General features: G+C 45.4%; 1 protein-coding gene across 4 annotated transcripts in view; it reads right to left on the minus strand.

Annotated features, from left to right (window-relative positions):
• Positions 1-800: 800 nt before the first annotated feature.
• Ap4s1 (adaptor related protein complex 4 subunit sigma 1) overlaps positions 801-21464 on the minus strand; it is a 48425-nt gene continuing 27761 nt past the window's right edge. For 2 of the 4 annotated variants that reach the window (XM_085697675.2, XM_085697673.2), the window contains exons 3-6: positions 18197-18283; positions 17085-17153; positions 10218-10289; positions 801-1203 (exon numbers count right to left, since the gene is read on the minus strand). In XM_085697675.2, the coding sequence (XP_085553801.1) occupies positions 1075-1203; positions 10218-10289; positions 17085-17153; positions 18197-18283 (357 nt within the window). In that variant the 3' untranslated portion in view covers positions 801-1074. The remainder of the gene's footprint in view (positions 1204-10217; positions 10290-17084; positions 17154-18196; positions 18284-21464) is intronic. The other 2 variants (XM_085697674.2, XM_048415623.3) reach the window with 2 other exon arrangements.

A 21464-nucleotide genomic window follows, 5' to 3' on the forward strand; every position in this document is an offset into this window, starting at 1 on the left:
GGCTACACTGAAACCCTATCTAAACCAAAAGTAATAAAATGTGGCATAATAGTAGCTGTCAGAGCTCTTGTAATGCTGAGCCATTGTTTCATGGTGGCATCGTAAAGTTAATGACATGATGCCAGCCCTAAAGTGGACATCAGAAACTTTCAGAAACTGGCAGATAAAACTGAATTTCCCAAGTGCGTGTGGAATGAACTTCTGTTGCTTTTTTGTTTTTATTTTGATATAGAATTTTGCTACACAGCTCAGGTAGGCTCAGAACTCACAAGGTCTTCCCTATATACATCCCAAGCTGGAGGCCCTATGCCTAACCCAGTATAGAGTAAAATAATAATAGAAACAATAGGGCTGGAGAGAAGGCTCAGTTGGTAAAGTGCTTATACAAGCTTGAGAACCCTAGTTCAGGACTTCAGAACTCAAGCAAAATGTCAGGTGGAGCAGTGCATGCTGGACAGACAGTCTAGCCAATCGGGGAGCTCCCAGGTCCAGTCATAGACCCTGTTTCAAAAAACAAAAGATGGGGAGTGCAAGATAGATATGATCAAATGCATTGTATACGCATGTGAAGTTCTCAATTAGAACTATAAATACAGGAGCAACAACTGAGGGAGATACCAAGGTTGACCTCTGCTCTCTCTCTCTCTCTCTCTCTCTCTCTCTCTCTCTCTCTCTCTCTCTCACACACACACACACACACACACATACACACACACAAAGAAGGGGGAGGGGTGCCTAGGGCCTTGTAGCACAGTAATGAGAGTGCTTGAGGTTGTGAGGAAAGAGACAGCAAGCAGAGCTTTATGAATGTCAGGCAGGCAAGTCAATTTATTGGCTAAAGGACAGCTGCCATCCCTTCATCCACAACGGTCCTGCTGTTCCCGCAGAAGGAAAAGCACGCTTGCAGTTGCCACGTGAAACCTTGGCTCTCTGTTAAGAGAAAAAGTTCCTTTGTACACAGAATTGTTTTCTCCTGAGGAATCATGGGAAACAGCTACCAACAGTTCTCGGAAGGCTGCGTGGTTCGCAATATCTTGGCATGCCTGCCATTCTGACCTTGCCTGGCAGTTGTCCTCAGCTTTCCGACATCTTGTCGAGGATCAGGAGAGGGGCAAGGATTCTCGCTCTGTTGGTTTCCACAATGCAGCCGTTCAGCAGCATCTCATCCAAAATGATGTGGACTTTATCCAAATTAAACATTATCTAGGTTATATTAAGGAAATTAGTTTGAGAATTTAGCAAACCTAAATAGTAACATGCTTAGCCTGGCATTTTCCTGGTAAATAGGCTCCAACATGAGTTTTGTTTGTTTTTTAAATCCTTAGTAGAGATTACCTTCATATATATGTACACACCTAGATTCATCTTGGCTAAAGCAAGTTCAATAAACAGATATTGAAATGAAACAGCTCCTTCAATTATGTTTGTCTATGTATATGTGTATGTATGTATTATATGTGTGTGTATGTGTATATGTATTATGTATGTATGTATATATGATTTGTGCTCAGGATGGAACTCAGGGCCTCGCATGCGAGGCAGCATTCCAGCATTCAATACCCCATCCAGAACAGCACATTTTGTTAACCAGAGTGGGCTAGAATCCATTAAATGCCAGAGCACTCAGCAGGTAACATTTCAGCAAGAACATGACTTGACCTCAGTAACACGCTGAGCCTGTTGAACGCTCACTGTGCTCAGGGCACTGTGATGAGTGCATTAATTTATTACCACGGTCTTCTCTGCAATCCTCAGTTACTCAGAAGCCAATGGGAAAAGCCGGAGCTGGGTTGCACTGACTGCTCCCTTCTCCAGACTTCTCGTGAGCCCAAGGCTCCAAGTCAACATGGTCTCTCAGCCCCTGGGGCGCTACCTACCCACGAGCACCCTTCTTGGCCTGCACCTCAGCTGTCTTCTTTGCCAGGCAGAAGAAAAATAGTGCAGAGAAGAAAGGAGTAAAGGAGGGGAGGCATGCTAACTAAACTTGCCCAAGGACAAAAGTTCTGAGTTTCACACACTTTTGAATTATGAAGGCTAAAGGTGGAACACTCCCTGGATCACCGGTCTCTGTGGGGGACGAAGGTGCACTGGGCAGTCAGAAACCAGAAAGCCATACTCTCTGAGGACACACTCATCTGGGTGGCTAACTGGAGCAAGATGGCTGCAACGCTTGAATGTTTCTTAATTTTACACTCGAAACCTGAGGTTCTGGTTTTAAAGAGCTGGTTTGACAGGGCCCACAGGTCTGGGTCCATTCTACCTTGACTGAAGGTCAGAGAGTTAGAATTTCTGCTCCTTCAAGGTTATTGTCAGCAGGTGTGGCTAATATCCAGACCTGGTATTACAGGTATTGAGAAGTAGATGTTTCTTTTTTTTTAAGTTTTATTTTTATTATTATTATTATTTTTAATTTTATTGATTTTTATTGAGCTCTGCACTTTTTCTCTGCTCCCCTCCCTGCCTCTCCCCTCCTCTTCAGCCCTCTCCCAAGGTCCCCATGCTCCCAATTTACTCAGGAGATCTTGTCTTTAGAGAAGTGTTTCTTGTCTTTTAGAGATGTGTTTCTACCTCAAACAAAAGTCTAAGGGTCCAGCTAGGTTCCTGCTCCCTTAGGAAGACAGCTATGGACTCCTCCCAGAGAGTGGTTAGCCTACAGAATGGTCTTGGGTGTGACTGTTACTTGTCTTGTTCTGGCAATAGAACATTTAACTAAGAATGTAGCCTGAAATCCTTCAACTGGTTTGTTCATTCCTTGTAGCATGTGAGGTTTTTTGTTGTTGTTTTGTTTTGTTGTTTTTATCTTACTCCTACTTTTTGTGGTCGGGGTATTTAAGCAAACGGAAATTAAACATGGGTGATTTCAGTGTTCACTGGAACTCCCTCTCGGTGCTGTCCTGTGCTTCTGATTTATTATTTGCACTCGCGTCTTCATTCTCCTTACTTATTTTCCTGGTCCCCGTGCCTCTGTTATAATAAGTGGCATCCTTGTGGACGCTGGTCTCCGACACTGGCTGAAAAGAAACAGCTGATTCAAATAGACAAAGTTCATTTGACAAATGGGTGATTGATTAAACGTACCGGTGAGTTTGTAATTATAAATCTTTACAAAACAAATCATAACCTGATTTTGTTCAATTCCTGATGGCCAAAGTCTCTCTCTATTGTGTTTGTTCAGTGAAGTCTGTCTACAGAGAATGACTTTCGAGTTCCATCAGACTCTGTTAACATCTCATTAAGTTCTCTGCAAATAGCTTGCTAGCAGGAGCCGATGGGAACTGTCCTTAAGTGACCCAGAAAAAAAAAAAAGCTTTGCTCTGATATACCTATTAATAATGTCTTCCAATTATATAGATGATTGCTTTGTCGCAGGCCAAAGTAGGACTGGAATGAATGTTAGGCTCAACCCTGTTCATCAGAACCAGCAGCCGGAGTTTACGAGCCGAGACAAAGTGGCAATGCAGTCGGGCAAGAGTTGAGGGGCTGGGGATGCGGCTCAGTTGCCAGAGCTGGCCTAGCAGCACGAGGTCCTGTGCTTGATTTCCAGCACCCCGTAAACAAGGTATAGGAACACACACCTGTGATCTCAGCTCTGGCAGGTGAGGACAGGAGGATCAGGAGGCCAAGGTCATTTTTGCCTCCACGGCAATTAGAGGTCTGCCTGGGATACATAACAGCCTATCTCAAAAATAAAAAGGGATTAAGCAGCACAGACAGCCGAATGGAAAAGACCCCTGAGCCGTCTGGAGGTACTGAGGGCACTATGTCCTTATTTGACATAGGAGGAAACTTGGTTTTCTCTGTTTAATTGGCTCTCTGGTCAACCTGTCCCATCTTCAGCAAATAAATGACCATTATTCAGATGTCCCCTTGAGCCTGACTGTTGGGAAATTTGAATTGGGATTTATTGCTGAATCATATCAACCACTGACACCACTACATTGCAAGGACGGGTCCTCTGGCAAGCCTGATTCCCTAACCTCCTGGAAACATGAGTTAGTCAGTGAGGTCATTCTGTACTGTGACCATATGACTGCCTGTCTGTGTATCTGGCTCAAACCCTAATGATAACCCAGTTGTTCATGAGCAAAAACCATAGACCAGATCCCAATGCAAAGCAAAGGCCTGAAAGCTGATGCCCCCCTAAATCACAAGACTCCTTTAAAATAAAAATCCAGCTGTTCAGATCTTTATTTGGTTTATGAGCAACTTGTGCACATGGGTAGAGCCAAGATTAGTGGCATTTGGGCCATATGCCAGGGACCAAAAAAGTATCATATTTGCCAAGCCTCAAGGACCTAGACACAAGCAAGTACTGACACAAGCAAGCTCTTGTGTCAAGACACAAGCAAGCTCTGTCTGAACAGGAGGAAGCAAGAAGAAATTGGATTGTGGGTCTATTGACTCAAGTGGCCAGGGAGAGAACTTCCTTCAGACTGGGTTGAATATAACCAACCCCCCAAACTACTAACAACATCTCAAGGAGCGCATTTACTAAACCCCATTGGGGTGTCTATGGACAACAGGCTGGGATGGGCATCAGAGGTGTCCTACACAAGAATGCTCGTTTCTGCCTCCTAAAACATGTTTCTCACAGGATGTTTGAGTTTATTTTCCTCGACACAGGATCTTAGATGGTCTGACTGGCCTTGACCTTGTTATGGTAGCTGAAGATGGCCCTGAACTCCTGTCCTGCCTACCTCCACCTTCTTCCCAGTACTGGACTACAGGTGGGAGCCCTCCATGGTCATACCAGCCCTCCATGGTCATACCAGCCCTCCATGGTCGTACCCAGCCCTTCACGGTCTTTTAATACCAATGTGGTGGGTTAATTGTCCTTTAATAAGTAGAGAACAGAGCAAACGAGAGTCAAGTAGAACAACTGTAAGGCAGAGCCCAGCCCAGACACCAAACTGGCTAACTCCAGGGAGTCAAAGAGATGGCTCAGCAGTTCCCAACACACACGGCAGCTCACAACCATCTTTAGCTCCAGTTCCAGGAGATCAGACATCCTTGTCTGAACTCCTTGAGCACGCATGAGACACACAGGCATACACACACAGAGACACTTAAAAAACAAATTGTTTTAAGTATGAACATCTGGGCCTGTCTGTACTTCTTTCTTACTTCCTTTGCTGGGACTGAACCCAGAGTCTTAGGAATGCTAGGCTGGAGCTGTCCCAGAGAACCACATGAGGACAAATGAACCCTCACTCCTTTTGCTTCTCATAACTTGCTGTTACCGTTTTTGAGTATCGAACGAGTAAGGTAAGGCAGAGAACACAAAGATAAGAGTTGGATGTGGGGATTCACTCGGTAATCCTGGTTCTTGGGAGGCTGAGGAGGATTACACAAGCTTAAGGCCAGTCTGGGGTACATAGCGATTTCCAGGCCAGCCTAGGCTGCAGAGCCTGTCCCCTCAAACTAAGTCAGTAACTTACCTAACATAACAACAGAGGAGATGCAAAAGGGAGAAGGTTTTGGGAGTCAGAAGAGGCTGGAAGTGGACTCTGGGATCTGCACCATTCACATCCCTTTCTCGGGAATGCGTTCCCTTGGGAACGATATCCGAGACCCTCACTATTGGCTAGAGGGGCTTCTGGGAGCACATCCAGGTGGCTTTGGTTCATTGGGAAGCTGAGCCTGCACTGGGATGGCAACCCTGAGCAATGCCTGCATTTCCGGCCGCTATCTCCGCAGTCCTTGTTTGAACAAATGGCTTTGCGGTCTCTTATTCCATCAGGCTGAGAGTAGTGCTGTGCGGAGTTTTCTGGTCCGGACCTATGACGGACACAGGCTTTCAGGATATGAGTGAAGAAACTTCAGCTGGGCTCTGGGTCTCAAACACAGCATGCCCATGAATCTCAATGGTGCCAGTCAAGCCGTCATCGTCTAGGGATGTGCTCTGCCAGATGGTGGCAGACTTAGAGACTGCGTACAACACTGATGTCATTCCTTATGACCCAAACTCAGTGGTAACAAGGAAAGCATGAAACAGGTGCCTTTCAAACCCGCAGCAGCTCTGGAGTGTCAGTCAACACCCTCTGCCTTCTGTATGCTCAGCACGATTCACACACAAAGGATAGGGAGGCCAGTGAGCTCCTTCAGAGGGGAAGCTGCCGAAAGACTCAGAATGGGGTTCTCAGAAGTGCAGAGCCCTAAAGGGACCTTAGTTACCAAGGGCAGAGAAAGTGCTGCTGCGTCCTATGCTTGCTACGGCAAAACCAGATGTTGGGTGCTGGGAATCACTCCCAAGGCCCTGTGTAGACGGGCCAGTGCTCTCCCGCTAATCTATATTTGCAGCCCTTTCTGTTTAAGGAGTAGACCCCACAGTGACAGGTGAGCTTTTCTACACACCCGTGCACAGCAGGTGCACACCGGACAGCGCGCTGGTCACCAGTGTCATTAATTACCCAACTGCTTAACAGGTGGCGCTGAGAATAGCTCCTCTGAATTCTCAAGTGTTCAGGGCTGATCATGATTTAGGAAATTCAACAACTGGTGTCTAGAAAAAAAAAATCTTCATGAAGTTTAAAGCCTTAGGTAAACCCAACAAGCTATGTGATGGGGTCAGCTCTCTATGGAAATACATCTTCTGCAGCAGCAGCTTGGGGGAGGGGCAGTAGGACGCTGTGAGGAGCTTATTATTCCCTATGGAGGTGACTTAGGTCACTGGGGTGCTCAGTCTCAAGTGGGTAGTTTGCCCACCGGGCACCACTACACCTAGGGGTTCTACATATTGGAAAAAGGTTTCAACAAGCCAGAATTCCTGAGCTGGTTTCTCCTGCTTGGAGCATTTCTGTTTAAATCCCATTTGTCTTGTTCTGTGCATCTCAGCTGGAAGTAGAACAGTAGTGTGTGCTGGAGAGGAATGTAAGTGATCCCAGCTGGCTTTTCAAGGGGCTTCTTGAGAATTTCCTGACCGGGACCTTCCTTCCTCCCTCCCTTCCAGTGTTTTAAGACAGGGTTTCTTTGTGTAACAGCCCTAGCTGTCCTGGAACTCACTCTGTAGAACAGGCTGGCCTCAAACTCACAGAGATGCACCTGCTTCTGCCTCCTGAGTGCTGGGATTAAAGGCGTGCGCCACCCCCGCCCAGCCCAGGAAGGCTTTCTTCACCCAGCACTCCAAAGACGTGGGCTGTGAGCACTGGGAGAACCGGGGGCAAGTGTGGCAGTGCTTGTTTCAACCCTGTGGCTCTAGAGCCCAGTCCCGGAAGCAGTCACTGCCATCTCGGCTTCTGTGGCACTGAGAATGGACTGCAGCAAATTGCCCTCCCCATGGAAGCGGGAACTAGGGTGGAGCCTCCATGGATTGCCGGTTCCCTGCCACGAGATTCTCTGTAGAAGTCCTCCGGGACAGATGGAGAGCCATGCGTGAGGCAAGTGAATCTTGGGTTTTGAATTTGCTGTTTTTCAGATGGTTCAAGGGACAGTAACATTTTAAGAGAAGTTCCTCTGGACTGAAATACACAATGTAGTGAGGAGAGAAAGGTGAAATGAAAGCAAGGGGGGCCAGCTGTGGTGGCGCACACCTTTATCCCAGCACTTGGAGGCAGAGGCAGGTGCATCTCTGAGAGTTTGAGATCAACCAGGGCCACCTCTGTCTCAAGAAACAAACAAACACAACAACACAAAGGTAAAGGATAAGATAAAACACGAATTGTGGGTCTTGGTGGGGAAAATAAGTTGCGAAGGGAAAGCTGGCCATCCCAGGAGTCTACAAAGGCGACACTGCGGCCTCTCTCTGCACTAAACGCCCCTCAGCTGAAGCTACCCCAGCACGACCAGCATAGCCCCAGGCCGCGCCACGCTGCCTCGCTCTCCGACAGCTGGACGTGGAAGAAGCCCTTCCTTAGGTGTCAGGGTCTCTGGAGCCATGGCAAGAGCCCCATCCAGGCTGAGAGGGCGTTTCAACTCCTCTAGTCTAATTACCCTCGGAAGTAAACGTGTCTGCTCAATGCGACCGGCAGAGCGGATCTTGGATGTTTAACTCCAGTAGCATCTGCTAGCTCTTACTGTTCTCATTGACTCTTAAAGTATTTTTTGAAAGCTTTCTTACTCCCCTGTCCAATTAGGAACAGATGTATTTTGAATTTCTTTCAATGGCTTGATTAAGACAGAATGTCACAGGGCTGGGGAGATGGCTCTGTGGTTAAGAGCTCCTCCTGTAAATTTGGGTTCAATTCCCAGCACCCACCTGGTGGAACACAGACCACCTGTAACTCTAGTTCAGGGGACCTGACCCCTCTTCTGGCCTCCAAGAACACCAAGCACAGACATACATGACACAGAACACCTCCACACATAAATTATTTAAGAAATGTCAGACACTGTCTAGCCTCAGCTCTCTTGGGTCATAGATTTAGGTCACTGGCCACTAGAGGGCAACCACCTGTCCTCAGATTTTCTGGCTATGCCCAGACTATGCCCAGTTCTTACCAACAGGAAGGGGTGAATGGCTGTTTCTCCAGAAGAGCGTGCTGTGTAAACAAACACACTGATTCTATTCTGCGCAGTGGTACCTCTGTGTACACACTGCAGGAAGCCCACACACATAAACATGCTGTAACCCGTGTATCTGTTAACTGTTAATAGTATACATAAATAGTTGTAATTATTTTAGAGTTAAGTCTGATAAGTTTTCAAAAGATTTCCTTATCATTTCCAAGTAATAGGTAGATTTTTTAAAATAAAGTATTTTTATTTTGCTTTATGTTTATGTGCATGAGTGGGTTTATCTATTTATTTATTTATTTATTTGCTTTTCAGACAGTGTCTCTTAGCATAGTACCGCCTGGCCTAGAATTCACTGTGTAGTCCAGACTGGCCTGAAACTCGCAGAGATCCACCTGTCTCTGCCTCCTGAGTGCTGGGATTAAAGATGAGTGCACCGTGTCCAGCCCGCTTACGTGCATTGTGCCCTACATGTGTCCGAGTGCCTGAGGAGTCCACAAGGGGGAGCTGCAGTGATGGGCGACTGGAAGCTGCCTGCTGTGGGTGCTCATAACCAAACTGGGGTTCTCAGAGCGACAAGCACTGTCAACCACGGAGCTTTCTCTCCAGACCCGAAGCAGGCTAACAGGAAAAATAGTATTAGACATCAACATCTTATACTTCTAGAGACTTCTCAAAAGCCTGCAAGTGCCTGTCCACCTCTGGGGTCCTGGGCATGCTTGCTTTGTTGTAAGGTGTGGGACTGAACCCAGGGCCAAGCACACACGGGGCAGGTGTCCGCCTCGGGCATCATTCTCAGCCCCAGAGACAGTTTTGACTTAAAAGAGAAAGAAAGGAAGTTTTTATGTCCTAAAAGGAAAGGAGTATAAGCTAGGCCATGTCTCTAACCCTCCGGGCCATCCCCAGAATGCCACCTTCCGTCAAGAGGGGACTCTGGGTATTTACTGCAAGCTCAGTCTCCTTCAGAAAAGCACTTCTCCCTTGTGACACGTTTTGAACAAACCTATCTGATATGAGTAAGTTAAGTCAATATATAATAGTTAATTTTTTTGTGCCTCTGAAGAAATTTTATTGTGCCCTGAAGTTTGAGTAAAAAGTAACAGTGCCGTGGTAATAATGAGATTCTGACAACACCAGGCAGGTCACTGTCGGCCTCTGAGCAGTGTTTTCAAAGCTTTCCTCAGCTTCCCCGCGCTCCACCCAACATTCGGCCGTGGGTCTCTGCCTCTCTATGAGGACTGGGCTAGGCACCAGCCTCTGAGTATGGCAGAATATCATTATGAATCATTTCATTGTCTATTTTTGTGTGCCTGTCATGTTTGGTTCTGTCTTAGTAGTGCTATCCAGTAGCTGGGTCCTGGCTAATAGTTATTTTTTTAAACATAGAATTTATTTTTATTTTATGTGCATCAGTGTTTTGCCTGCATGTCTGTCTGTGTGAATATGTCAGCCCCCTGGAACTGGAGTTACAGAAAGTTGCGAGCTGCCATGTGGGTGCTGGGAATTGAACCTGGGTCCTCTGGAAGAGCAGTCAGTGCTCCTAACCACTAAGCCAACCCTCCAGCCCCATGTAATAGCTATTTTTGAGTACTACCACCTCGTTGCTTTGTTACGAGAGAAAGAAAAAGGGATCTTACAGAGCGTTGTCTCTGAAAGGGGGCGCTGGGGGGTCTGCGAATCACCTGCTGTGGGGCTGCCTCGGCAGGGTGGCCGGCGGTTGGTGTCCTGGGTTCTGCCAAACCACCCTCCTGCATGCTGGTGCTTACCTGATTACACCTAGAGTGGGCTTTGCCACATAGCATGGGAAATGTTCTGAAAAAGGATACATCTAGTTCACTCTGAAAAAGAAAACAAAAACGTACGGTGAGAAAAGGACCCCAGACAGTCCCGGCCCCTGGGCAGACAGGGGCTGCTCTGCCTCCAGCCTGCAGCAGCACCTGCTGGAGCCCAGGACGAGAACCTGGAAACTGAAAAAGGGGGAAGGAAAAGAAAGTTGCAGGTTAGGAGTTTTCAAGAAAGTAGAGGGACAGCTGGGCTTGGTGGCTCGTGTCTATAAGTCTGGGAAGCTGAGGCAGGAGGATTGCCACAAACTCAGGCCTGTCTCAGCCAACAGAGTTAAGATCCTATCTCAAAACACTCCCACCCCCAAAAGAAGGTAAGCAGGAGAATAATAAAGTAAATCAAGCTTTGTAGACAGGGCCATCCGACACGCAGCGGAAGCCACAGCCACACGCCTTCCCTTTGCATTCACTGATTTACTCTGGTTTATCTTAAGGATGCAGGGCACAGTAACAGGAGAGTCAGCGTTATCGATGGCAAACTACCGATAACAACCCAAGAATCTGTCTGGGGGGATTAGCTAAGTAAATTACAGCCAGCAGTAACTGATGATGTAGAAGTTTAATTAATGTGATACAAGCTTGTGTATCTCAGAGGTACAGTGCACCTGCCATTTTTAATACCCGAGGGTTGATCTCTACACTACAAAAACTAAATAATATTGTTGACAGTGGTGGCACACACCTTTGATCCCCGCACTGGAGAGACAGAGGCAGGCGGATCTCTGTGAGTTCGAGGCTAGCCTGGTCTAAAAAGTGAGTTCCAGGACAGCCAGAGCTGTTACACAGAGAAACCTTGTCTAGAAAAACAGAACAAAATAATAATAGTAAAGATAATAATAATAATGTTAAAAAATGGTATGTAATCCTTTTATTCAGGGATTCCATACCCATTGATTCAACCAAGCACTCTGTGAAATCCTTGGAACAACTACTTGTATTGAACATCTACACTTTTACTCTGCCATGACTTCTTAGGTGTAATTACTCATAAAGCATTCACTGTGTGCTAGGTGCTGTCAACAACTTAGATGAGTCAGAGTTTATGGTAGTGTGTATGTAGGCTACACGCACATACCAAGCACTGTTCATGAGGGACTTAACCTGTAGGGATTTGGTATCCACAAGGGTGTGGTGGGGGCCTAGAACCCTTCTCCCAGCTCTGTCAGGGTTATCCTGTGGACAGAGGTACGTAGAGATGTCCAGTTCCACAGTTACAGGTGGTGTGTTAAGTCTAAAGGGCAGATGTCCCTAATTGGTGGGCCAATTGAGGATCTTCCACCCATCTTGAAAACATCGTATTGGGAGAGCACTTCGGGTTCAGAGAAAAACTGAGATGAATGTATAGAAATATCTCACATGAATAGCCTGCCCACTTCTCAACATCCAGTCCCAGAGAGGGTTCTCTGTTCACAGGGAGGGGCTCTTTGTCACCCTTCTTGTTACAGGTCCCCCACGAGTTCACACTGGGCTTCCCTCTGGTCAGTGTGCAACCTGAATCCTGACAGACGCAGAGCGCCACCGATCCAGCCGCTTTCCTCCTGCCCATCTGAACTTATTTTTGTTAAGAAAATAGCTATGCAGAGGGAAGAGGAAATGGAAATGCGATCATGTGTGATGGCCTCAGTGTTCAGGGTGGGACAGGAAACCCCGCCACCTCTTTCACTGGGAACCTCCAGAACTAACCAGTTTGGCTTTTGTTTTTGGAAATAAGATGCTGATATGCTTTTCTCGGTGCAACAGCGTGAAACGCATTTCCAAATTTAAGATGTCGAAACTGGCTAAGATAAAAATAGCTCAGAGAGAATGCTTAAAACTTACAAAGCCAAAAATAAATCTTAGCTGACAGGCACCCTGAGTGAGGGTCGGGTCCTCTTTCCTTCCCCACCGTCTTCCCTCTTGCTGTCTTTCTGCTCTGATTTGATCCTGAGCAGGGTCATCCTGGGTCCAGTACCAGTCAGCCCTTCACTGTCACCTGGCTTAAGTTAAATTTGAACCTTGAATTCTGTGGGTCACGCAGTTCCTGCCTCTCTCTTAACATCGCAGCTGTAATTTGGCATGTGCTGTTTATTTTCAGTAACTGAAGGCAACAGTAACTTAAAAATCTCACAGCAACAGTGTCTGGGCCCTTCTTTTGTTCTTCCTGCTGTAAGGCATTTTGGAAATTATATGCTTCCTGAGCGAGTGTCACCTGAAAGTGCCTTCCAGGGGCATCACAGAGCTTGCCTCGCAGCGGTCTATGCTAACACAAGAGCCGTGTCCTTGTGGGACAGGCACCAAGGCTGTACTGGTGATGCGGCCACCACCAGCTAAATGAGGGATTTACACTGAAAGTCCTTATAATTCAATAATGTTCCAAGTTCTCAGTCCCAGCCGGCACACTGCACATGCTCAGAGGAGCCCACACAGCAGCAGCTGGCAGGCCGAGGGCACTTCTAGTGCCACGGAAGGTTCAGAACATTGCTTGCCTAGGATACTCTAATACACAACCAGCGCAGACAGTCTCCTGCCCTGTGTCCCTGGAAGTCCGATCTCTTCTCCACTCTCTGCCCTGGAGGGCACCCACCCATCCACTGGGGACAAAGGACCTGTGATCTTCCAAGCTCTGACTCTTAAGGTAGAGAATTGCTGACCACAAGTCTCATGCACTAAAAAGACAGCTCCCAAACTTCAGCATGTGTCAGAATCACCAGAAGGTTGGCAGAACACACTGAGGGGACATGGCAGAGTTTCTGATGCTGTGGCCGGGGGCAGAGAGCTTGGATTTCTAGCCAGCTCCCAGTTTATTCAGCTGGCCGTGGTGCCAGACTCTGGGGCCCACTGCACTGAAGCTATGAGAACGGGCTGGGTCCCTGTGAGGAGCTCTAGGCTGGCTTCTAACCCGCCACAGAGCCGAGAAAGGCCTTGAGCTCCCAGCCCTCTTGCTTTTCTCTGCCACTCACACGTTGGGAATTCCAGCACCACCACATCTCAGAACACACAGCTCTAAACACGAGTTTTGTCTTGTTGGTATCAGCACACTCAGAATTGCTAATTACGGAGTAGCGTCCACTCACGGCCTCAGGAAGCAGCAGCGTGGGACAGTTCCTTCCTAATATTTTTATATAAAGGCAGAATGAAACAAACAAGTTTGAAGACCAGTAAGCTAGGGATGTAGCTTGGCTGGAGGAAGAGTGTTTACTCAGCATGCACAAAGTCGGGGCTCAACCCTCAGTGCTGCACAAACGGGGTGTGTGTGGGGGGGGTGGCAGCATGCACCTGTAATTCCAGGACTAGGGAGGCCGAGGCAAGAGGGTCAGAGCTGAAGTTCAAGGTCTCCTGGCTTATAGGCGGCACCATAGTTGGTGCTGGTAGTAACACAGCCATCCTCACTCAGTTTACAGGACTGCTGGGTTTCCAGCTCACTAGAGAGCTGCGTGGGTCAGGGTGGTCCAGCACTCGCAATACTATGGTCAACGGAATAGAAATGAGAGGCCACAAATAAACTTTTGCCTTCTATTTAATTAGATTTTTTGTTTGCTTGTTGAGATGGGGGTCTCCTATAACCCAAGCTGGCCTTGAACTTCCTATATGGCTGGTAGCCTTGACTCCATGGTCTTTCTGCCTCCACCCCACCATGCCTGGCTCAGCCCTTACTTAGGATTGCTTGTTTCAGAACAAGGAGCTAAGACATTCATGGAGGGGAAAAGGGCAGTTATCCCTGCTACTGAGACAAGCAGATATCTACATGCACAAAATGGGCATAGTGGTGCCTGCTTGTTAATTCCAGCCTTTGGGAAGCAGAGGCAGTAGGATCACGAATTTGAGGCCAACTTGGAGTGACACACCTCTTCAACTTAAGATAACAACAAATGAATCAAGATGATCTATAACTCACAACATAGAAGAAAAAGTTACTTAAATGTAAACTGTATCAGAGACAAATTTAGAACAAAAATGGTGAAACACTAAGAAGAGAGCCAGGGCATCTAAAGGTTTCCTAAGCACAGCTAAAGCATAAACAACAGGAAATACAGGCACACTGGTCATCATTAATAATCTTTAAATGCAATTAAAAACTGAGCAAAGGACTAAACAGATTTTCCAAAGGAGATTGGATGGGAGGCATGATAGTGCCCGCCTTAATGCCAGTGCTTGGGAGGCAGAGGCAGGCTGATTTCTGTGAGTTGGAGGCCAGCCTCGTCTACATAGCTCCAGGCCAATCAAGGCTACATAGTAAGACCCTATCTCAGACAATGAAGGAAAAGGTAAGATTTGGTGAGGATGTGGAGAAGTCAGGACACTCACACTGCTGATAGGAATTTAAATAATGAAAATACTGGAAAACAGCTTCCCAGTTAATGAAAAGGTTAAATATGAAAGTAATACTACCAAGTAATTTTTCTTTCAGGCATATGACCAAGAGAATTTCATTTAATCAATCTATTTAAAGAAAAGGTCTCAGTATGTGGCTTTGGCTGACTTGAAACTTAGCTGCCGATAAGGCTGGGCCTCAAACTCATAGAAGTCCATCTGCCTCTGCCTCCTGAGTACTAGAATTAAAGGCGTGCACCACCATGCCAAGATTTTTTTCTTAATTCTGAAATTAAGAAAATTTTGATCTGTCCAAAAATGTGATAAAAAATATTCATAGTGGCACTCTTCATAAAAGGCCCAAAATGGAAATAAGCTAGATGCCCACCGGTGACAGTGGATTAAAAACTGTGGCATATCCATACGGCAGAGTGTCACCTAGCAATAAAGAAGAAAGGAGTGCCGACAGTGCCCACGGATGGAGCCTGAAAGCGCCATGCTAAGAGACCAGCTTTGGAAGTCCATTGCGGTGAGGCATAAAGAACAGCCAGTCTCGAGGGACAGAAATCAGTGGTTCCCGAGGGCCTGGAGCAGGCTGGAGGGGGCTACAGAGGAGATGTCCAGGAATATGCTTCTCTACCATGTGATGCACTTTCCTTAAAATGACAGTGGCAATGGCTGTAAGATTTTGTAAATACTCAACCAAAACTATATACTTTAAATGAGAAAATTGTATGGTATATGAATTATATTTCAATATAGTTATAACATATCGAAAAAGGATGCTGGACTCCAAAGTTGACTTTGACCAATAAAGCAAAGGTTTGGATGGCAACAATTCTCCTTCTTTTATTTTGCATGTTACGGGTGTTCTGTCTGCATGCATGTCTGTGGACCCCGTGTGTATCTGGTGACCATGGAGGCCAAAAGAGGGTATCAGATCCCCAGGAACTGGAGTTATGGATGACTGTGTAGCCTTCATGTGGGCATTGGGAACCAAACCCATGTCTTCCGCTACTACAAGTACTCTTAACACCTGAGCCTTCTCTCCAGTGTTCCTTCCACCCTGCCTCTTTTCCCTTTTGGAAAGAGTCTTCTGTAGACAGCCTGGTCTTGAACTTGTTATGTAGTCAAGGATAGCCTTGAACTCTTGATCCTTGTGTCCCATCTCCTGAATGCTGGTTGTCAGGTGTGTACTGCCATGCCCAGCTTGGAAAGGATTTTTTTGTTTGTTTTTGTTTTTTTAAGATGGGGCTTCTCTATGTAGCCCTGGCTGCCCTGGAACTCACTCTGTAGACCAGGCTGGCCTCAAACTCACAGAGATCCGCCTGCCTCTGCCTCCCGAGTGCTGGGATAAAAGTAGTGTGCCACTACTGTCTGATTGGAAATGGTTCTTAGGGTAAAAAGGGTTCTGCTCTCTTAGGAAGGAAAACAGAAGGAATATATGAACAGCAAGTGAGGGGGAAGATGTCCTGAAGGGCAGCAAAATGCACAGAGGGACCTGCTTTTCTAAGAGTGGCTTTGTGACACTTAGGTTTTGTCAACTTGACAAAAGCTAGAAGAATTATCTGGAAAGAGGAACTTAACTAAGAAAATTTCCAGAAAGCCTTTGGGACATTTTTTCTTGATTGATGATTGCTGTGGGAGTGCCCAGCCCAGCCCAGAGGCGGGTGTGTGTGTGTGTGTGTGTGTGTGTGTGTGTGTGTGTACACATGCGCACACCACCCTTATGGTTTGGGAATTATAAGAAAGCAGGCTGACACCAAGGGGAGCAAGCCAGTCCTCAGCATTCCTCCCCAGCCTTACACTCAGTTCCTGCCTCGAGGATTCTGTCGAGTCCCTGACCTGGCTTCCCTCAGCTGGTGTAAGAGGTCCTTCTGTTTATGTGTTGCTTTCATTGGCTAATGAATAAAGAAACTGCTTTGGGCCTGATAGGGCAGAACTTAGATAGGCGGAGTAGATACAGAATACTGAGAAGAAGGGCAGAGTGGCAGACGCCATGGATCTCCTTTCTGAGACAGACGCTGGTTAGAATCTTACCGGTCACATGGCGATACATAGATTAATAGAAACAGGTTAAATTAAGATGTAAGAATTAGCCAATAAGAAACTAGAGCTAATGGGCCAAGCAGTAATTTAATTAATACAGTTTCTGTGTGGTTATTTCGGGTGTAAGCTAGTCGGGCGGCTGGGACAAACAAAGGGCCCCCCCTCTCCATGCAACACGCAGCCATTCACTGTGACTGGAGAGCTGTAGCTCCCCAAGTTGCTTGGTATTTACCACAGCAACAGAAGCAGACTAAAACAGTCTTCTTTGTGAGAGCTAAAGCACATATGGGTTTGTAACACCTATGGTGAGCAAGAAGGGACAGCAGTCCAGCACCATTTATTTTAGTTTTTGCATGTTAATTAAATACTATACTAACACAATACTAACGGATATCTGAATGACTCAATTTCTGGAAAACTGCGTTGAAACCATTTTTTAGCCATTAAACTTACCACTCGGCTGAAGTACTCGTCTAAAACTTCTACGAAATTGTGTATGAATTCATAAATAGCCATCTCATTCTGAAATAAAAGAAGGGTATAATTAATTTAATCATGCCCTCAGTTAAAAAAAAGTCTAAGGTTTTAGAGTACATGGTTCAGTATAGATGTGTGAGAGAAGCAACATCCTAGTCACTGATATGCAAAGGGTCTAAAACTGCTCTGTGAAATATTATTGTCACTGAGGATGGAGCTCAGTAGGGTCCTGGACTAGGATGTCGCCTCACAGGCGTGAGGTGTGGTGGTGCATGCCTGTAATCCCTGGTCTCTGTGAGACACTGTCTTAAAATACGAAAGAAAGGAAAAGAAAAGAAACAAAGGGAAAGATGCTTATTAGTGAAAGAAATACAGGAACCCTTAACCACTAAGACTTTTGCCGTCCCGGCTGAACCTGGTCAAGCTGAAACTTCAGAGCACGGAGCAGAAGTGTGAGCTCCACTCCCTCCTTAACCAACTTAAGCAATCTCCCAGGCTCTTCAAGGTTGTTACTCTGTGACTCACAGATAAAAACAGCCCACTGAGAGTTCAAAGGCTTTAGATATCACCCCTCCTCCGTGGACTCCATGGCCATAGGTACTGGCCTGACTCTCAACAAGGTGAGCCTCATCTGAGAGGTAACCACAGCAAGACAATGATTATATTTTGCTGTGACTTCTGATATGTCAGCCATGTCCTTTTCTCCCACATGTGTGTAGTGTGCACATGTGTGTACACATTTGTGATGTGTATGGACACATCTGTGTGTGCATGTGGAGGCCCAAAGCTGACTTCTGATGTCTTCCTCAATGACTTTCCACTTGATCTTTGAGGTAGAATCCGCTCACCTCCTGCTGGAGCTCACTGCCTCTGTCTCGAGAGTGCTAACATTACCTGTGGTCACTATGCCTGCCCCGCTGGTTTGTGGGTTCTGTGGGGCTTTTCTCTTCCCTCCAGCCTTCCACCTCAGCTGAGGCCCAGGTACTCTGAAAAAGGTTTACTAGTTCTTGGGGAGCAAGCAGAAAAGAAACTTGAACTTAGGGAGAATAAAAGTCTCTCATTGAGCACAGGCTTTTCAAGCATCTTACCTCAGTGTCGTTAACTCCAACCACGATGAAGAGAGCTGCATATTGCCGATAGATCAGCTTAAAATCCTTATATTCAATGAACGAGCACTAGAAGAAACACAATTAGACATTAAAGTCTGATTGACAGAGGTTTCTTCGACCAACACGCATAATTCCTCCGCTATGTTTGAGTCTGCTAGCACACCCCTAGAAGTTTAGACATTACAACGTTAAACGGCCTAGGCTGGCTCTGACAACTTAGAAGCATCTTTAGGAGGAGGAAAAGCCATCTTGGAAAAAGACCCAAGTGATCACTTGGGTTCCCCTTGTGCCTTTTTTTTTTTTTTTCATTTCCTGGCTCCCTGTAGTGCTTGGCGAGCAAAGCTAATGAGTAGTTAGTATTTGAAAGTGCTTTAATGTGGAGAGGCACAAACATGGTGGTGGCCTCTTTCCACCTTTCCATGAATCCCTGGGAAGCAATGAAATCTGCTCGTTTCTGTTCTATTGAAAAGTCCTGGAGGAGCCAGCTCAAGCCATCTTATCTCCTACCATCCGTCCATCATTTACCGACACTTTCCTATTCATGAAAAGAACCAATGTAGATTATTTCATAAATTATGTAATGATGGCCTTTGCACAGCAGATGCCAGACAAGATTTCCCACTGTAAGTACTGCTTCTTATGAATTAATAACTGCCTTACTACTACTGACCTACAGATAAAACAACACTTTTCCTCATTCATCTGTCTCCTTCAGCCTCTGTATGAAGGGTCATGGGAAGTCCCTGGGTAGCCTGAAGGCTGACGGCGCAGTGTAAGTTTTCAGTGTCAAGGTATGCTGGGCCAAATGTGATTGAGCATGAACTTAGCAGCTTTTCTTCAGGATACATTGCTCTTGGGCACTCAATGTATCTGGGAATGAAGCTGAACCTTTTGACAAGGGGAATTGAAAATTTTTCATGTTTTTTAAATAGTCATTATTTCTATTGAGTGTATGTGTCTGCCTGAGTGTATGTATGTATGTATGTATGTATGCATGTGTGAGCTATTATTTATAGGTAATTTACATTGCTATAGATTCTTGTATACTGATACAAATATAAATTATATTGAATATGTTATTTTGTCTACAATATTTGTACAGCTAGGCAAAGTTATTTTGTCATATTGTATGCATGCATGTTTTTACCTCTGCTTAAGACATTTGTATATTGATACAATTTTAGGATATATTTATCATATTGCAATATACATTTCTACCTCTGATCAAATTACTTATACATTGTTTACATTTTGAGGTCATTGACCTCATTTGTTGCACAGTTGTTTAAAGATTGTTTAATATTCTAATATGAAATCTTAGTCTTTAAGCTATATAGGTATTAAGAATTATAGGTCAGTAGTCATCCATGTTTGTCATACTTATTGTTAGACTAATAAGGTTGTTTAGATACATAGAGATTGTATTCTGCATAGATAGGTAATCTTCAATCACTTCAAAGAGCTATAGAATATGACATTTAAATAACTTAGGGTTCTGTTGACATGAGACATGATTGCTCCTGGCAGCACTGATCTATTCCTGAGAGAATGTTGAGTACCAAAGACACTCCACTTGGGGTTTGTTTTGTTCTTGGCAAAACCGGCCTTTGGGCAAAAAATTGCCCATGCATCGACACTGACAAAATGCATGGTGTCCGGACAGGACAAGGAGGATACAAGATAAAAGACTGTCAAATCTTGCCAAGACAGGTAAGACGGTTTTGAAAATTTTCCTGCCTCTAAAAATGGTCTGTAAGTTATTCTGGGCCTTAGCCAAAGTTGGTTGCTTCAACACTGCAAATGAGACTTTGGGTGATTGCCCAGGTAGCCAGTTGTCTCTGTCATTTGTTGTATATTTTGGAAGTTGTTTGATTGCACTTCCTGCTTACTCAAGTAATATTATCTCCCTTCTCGGGTCTTCGATGGGGTTGAAGACTATAGTCGTAGATACTTTCTGCTCATGAGTTGGCCAAGTTATTTATAATACAAGACTTAGGATGGATAATTATTGAAACATTTCTCACATGTTTCTTCCTTGATATTGTTTATGCCAGATGTAATTCTAATTTTTATACTTGATATTTGTTCTTATTGTATATAATTTTGTATTAGTCTTAGAACTCTCTTATTTAAACAAAAGGGGGAGGTGTTGTAGGAAATCCTTCAGCCAGTAGCCTTTAAGTTACCAGCCCACTTGGGCATGGCCTCTCATACTAGAAATGCTGATGTAAAGTACATGCTCACTCTCTTTCTCTTTCGGCTGCTGGATTTGATTGCTGTTCCCAGTTTGAGCAGAGGACTGTGATCTGTGAGTCTACCCCTAAATAAATAACCCTTTATTATACTCAATTCTGGATCCCTGGAACTGGAGCTATGAATGGTTAAGAACCACCATAGACTTCTGGGAATTGAACCCTGGTCTTCTACACGAGCAGCAGGTGCTCTTAATCATGAGTCATCTTTCCAGCCCCTTGTCATTTTGTTTTGTTTTGACACAGGGTCTTATAGCCCATCCTGGCCTAGTACTTGCTCTGTAGCTCAAACTGGATCTCAGAATTCACCTGAGCACTAGGGTTACAGGGTATAGGTCGTCCGAATGGCTACAGAACAGGTCTCAATCTCTCAAGAGTTTCTGACATAACAAAACAAGAACCGAGCACATCTTTGGACAGAATTAAACTACCGTGATATTATGATACTCTGGTACCTGATGCCAGAAGTCCAGTGGTTTCTTTTTAAAATAAAAATAATTTTAGAGTACCCACAAAATCTACCAATATCTTTATTCCAAGGGGTGAATTTCTGGTAGAAATGCTGTTTAAATTATGGCAGGTCTGTGGATTGTAGGAAGACTCAAACAGACATGTCTCTTACGTGTTTCCTGTGTGTGGTGACAAACACAGTTCCTAAATGAGTTCCTCTTTCCACCCGATGCCATCGAGCAGCATGTGCCCACAGCAGGCCAAGGTAGTGATGTGAACAGGAACCAGGAGAGACCGCAACTGGGAAACTGATTTGGAAGCCAAGGGAAACACGCTTGTAACACGTAACTACTGAGTGTTGATGCAACTCAGTAGTTTATGACAGCTGATGCTCCCACGCAGCCTCTCAAAGGTGGCAAGATGTGGAACGAAGAAATGGGTGACTTTGACTTTGCAACAGTCGCCCAATGCTTTCTAATGGATTTCCTAATAGGACTTGTAGTAAATAAATTTTCTAAGTTCTTTGCAAAATGACTCAGGTTTTT

This window comes from Myodes glareolus, chromosome 11, assembly GCF_982192425.1.
Source record: "Myodes glareolus chromosome 11, mMyoGla1.1, whole genome shotgun sequence".
NCBI classification, from domain to species: domain Eukaryota; kingdom Metazoa; phylum Chordata; class Mammalia; order Rodentia; family Cricetidae; genus Myodes; species Myodes glareolus.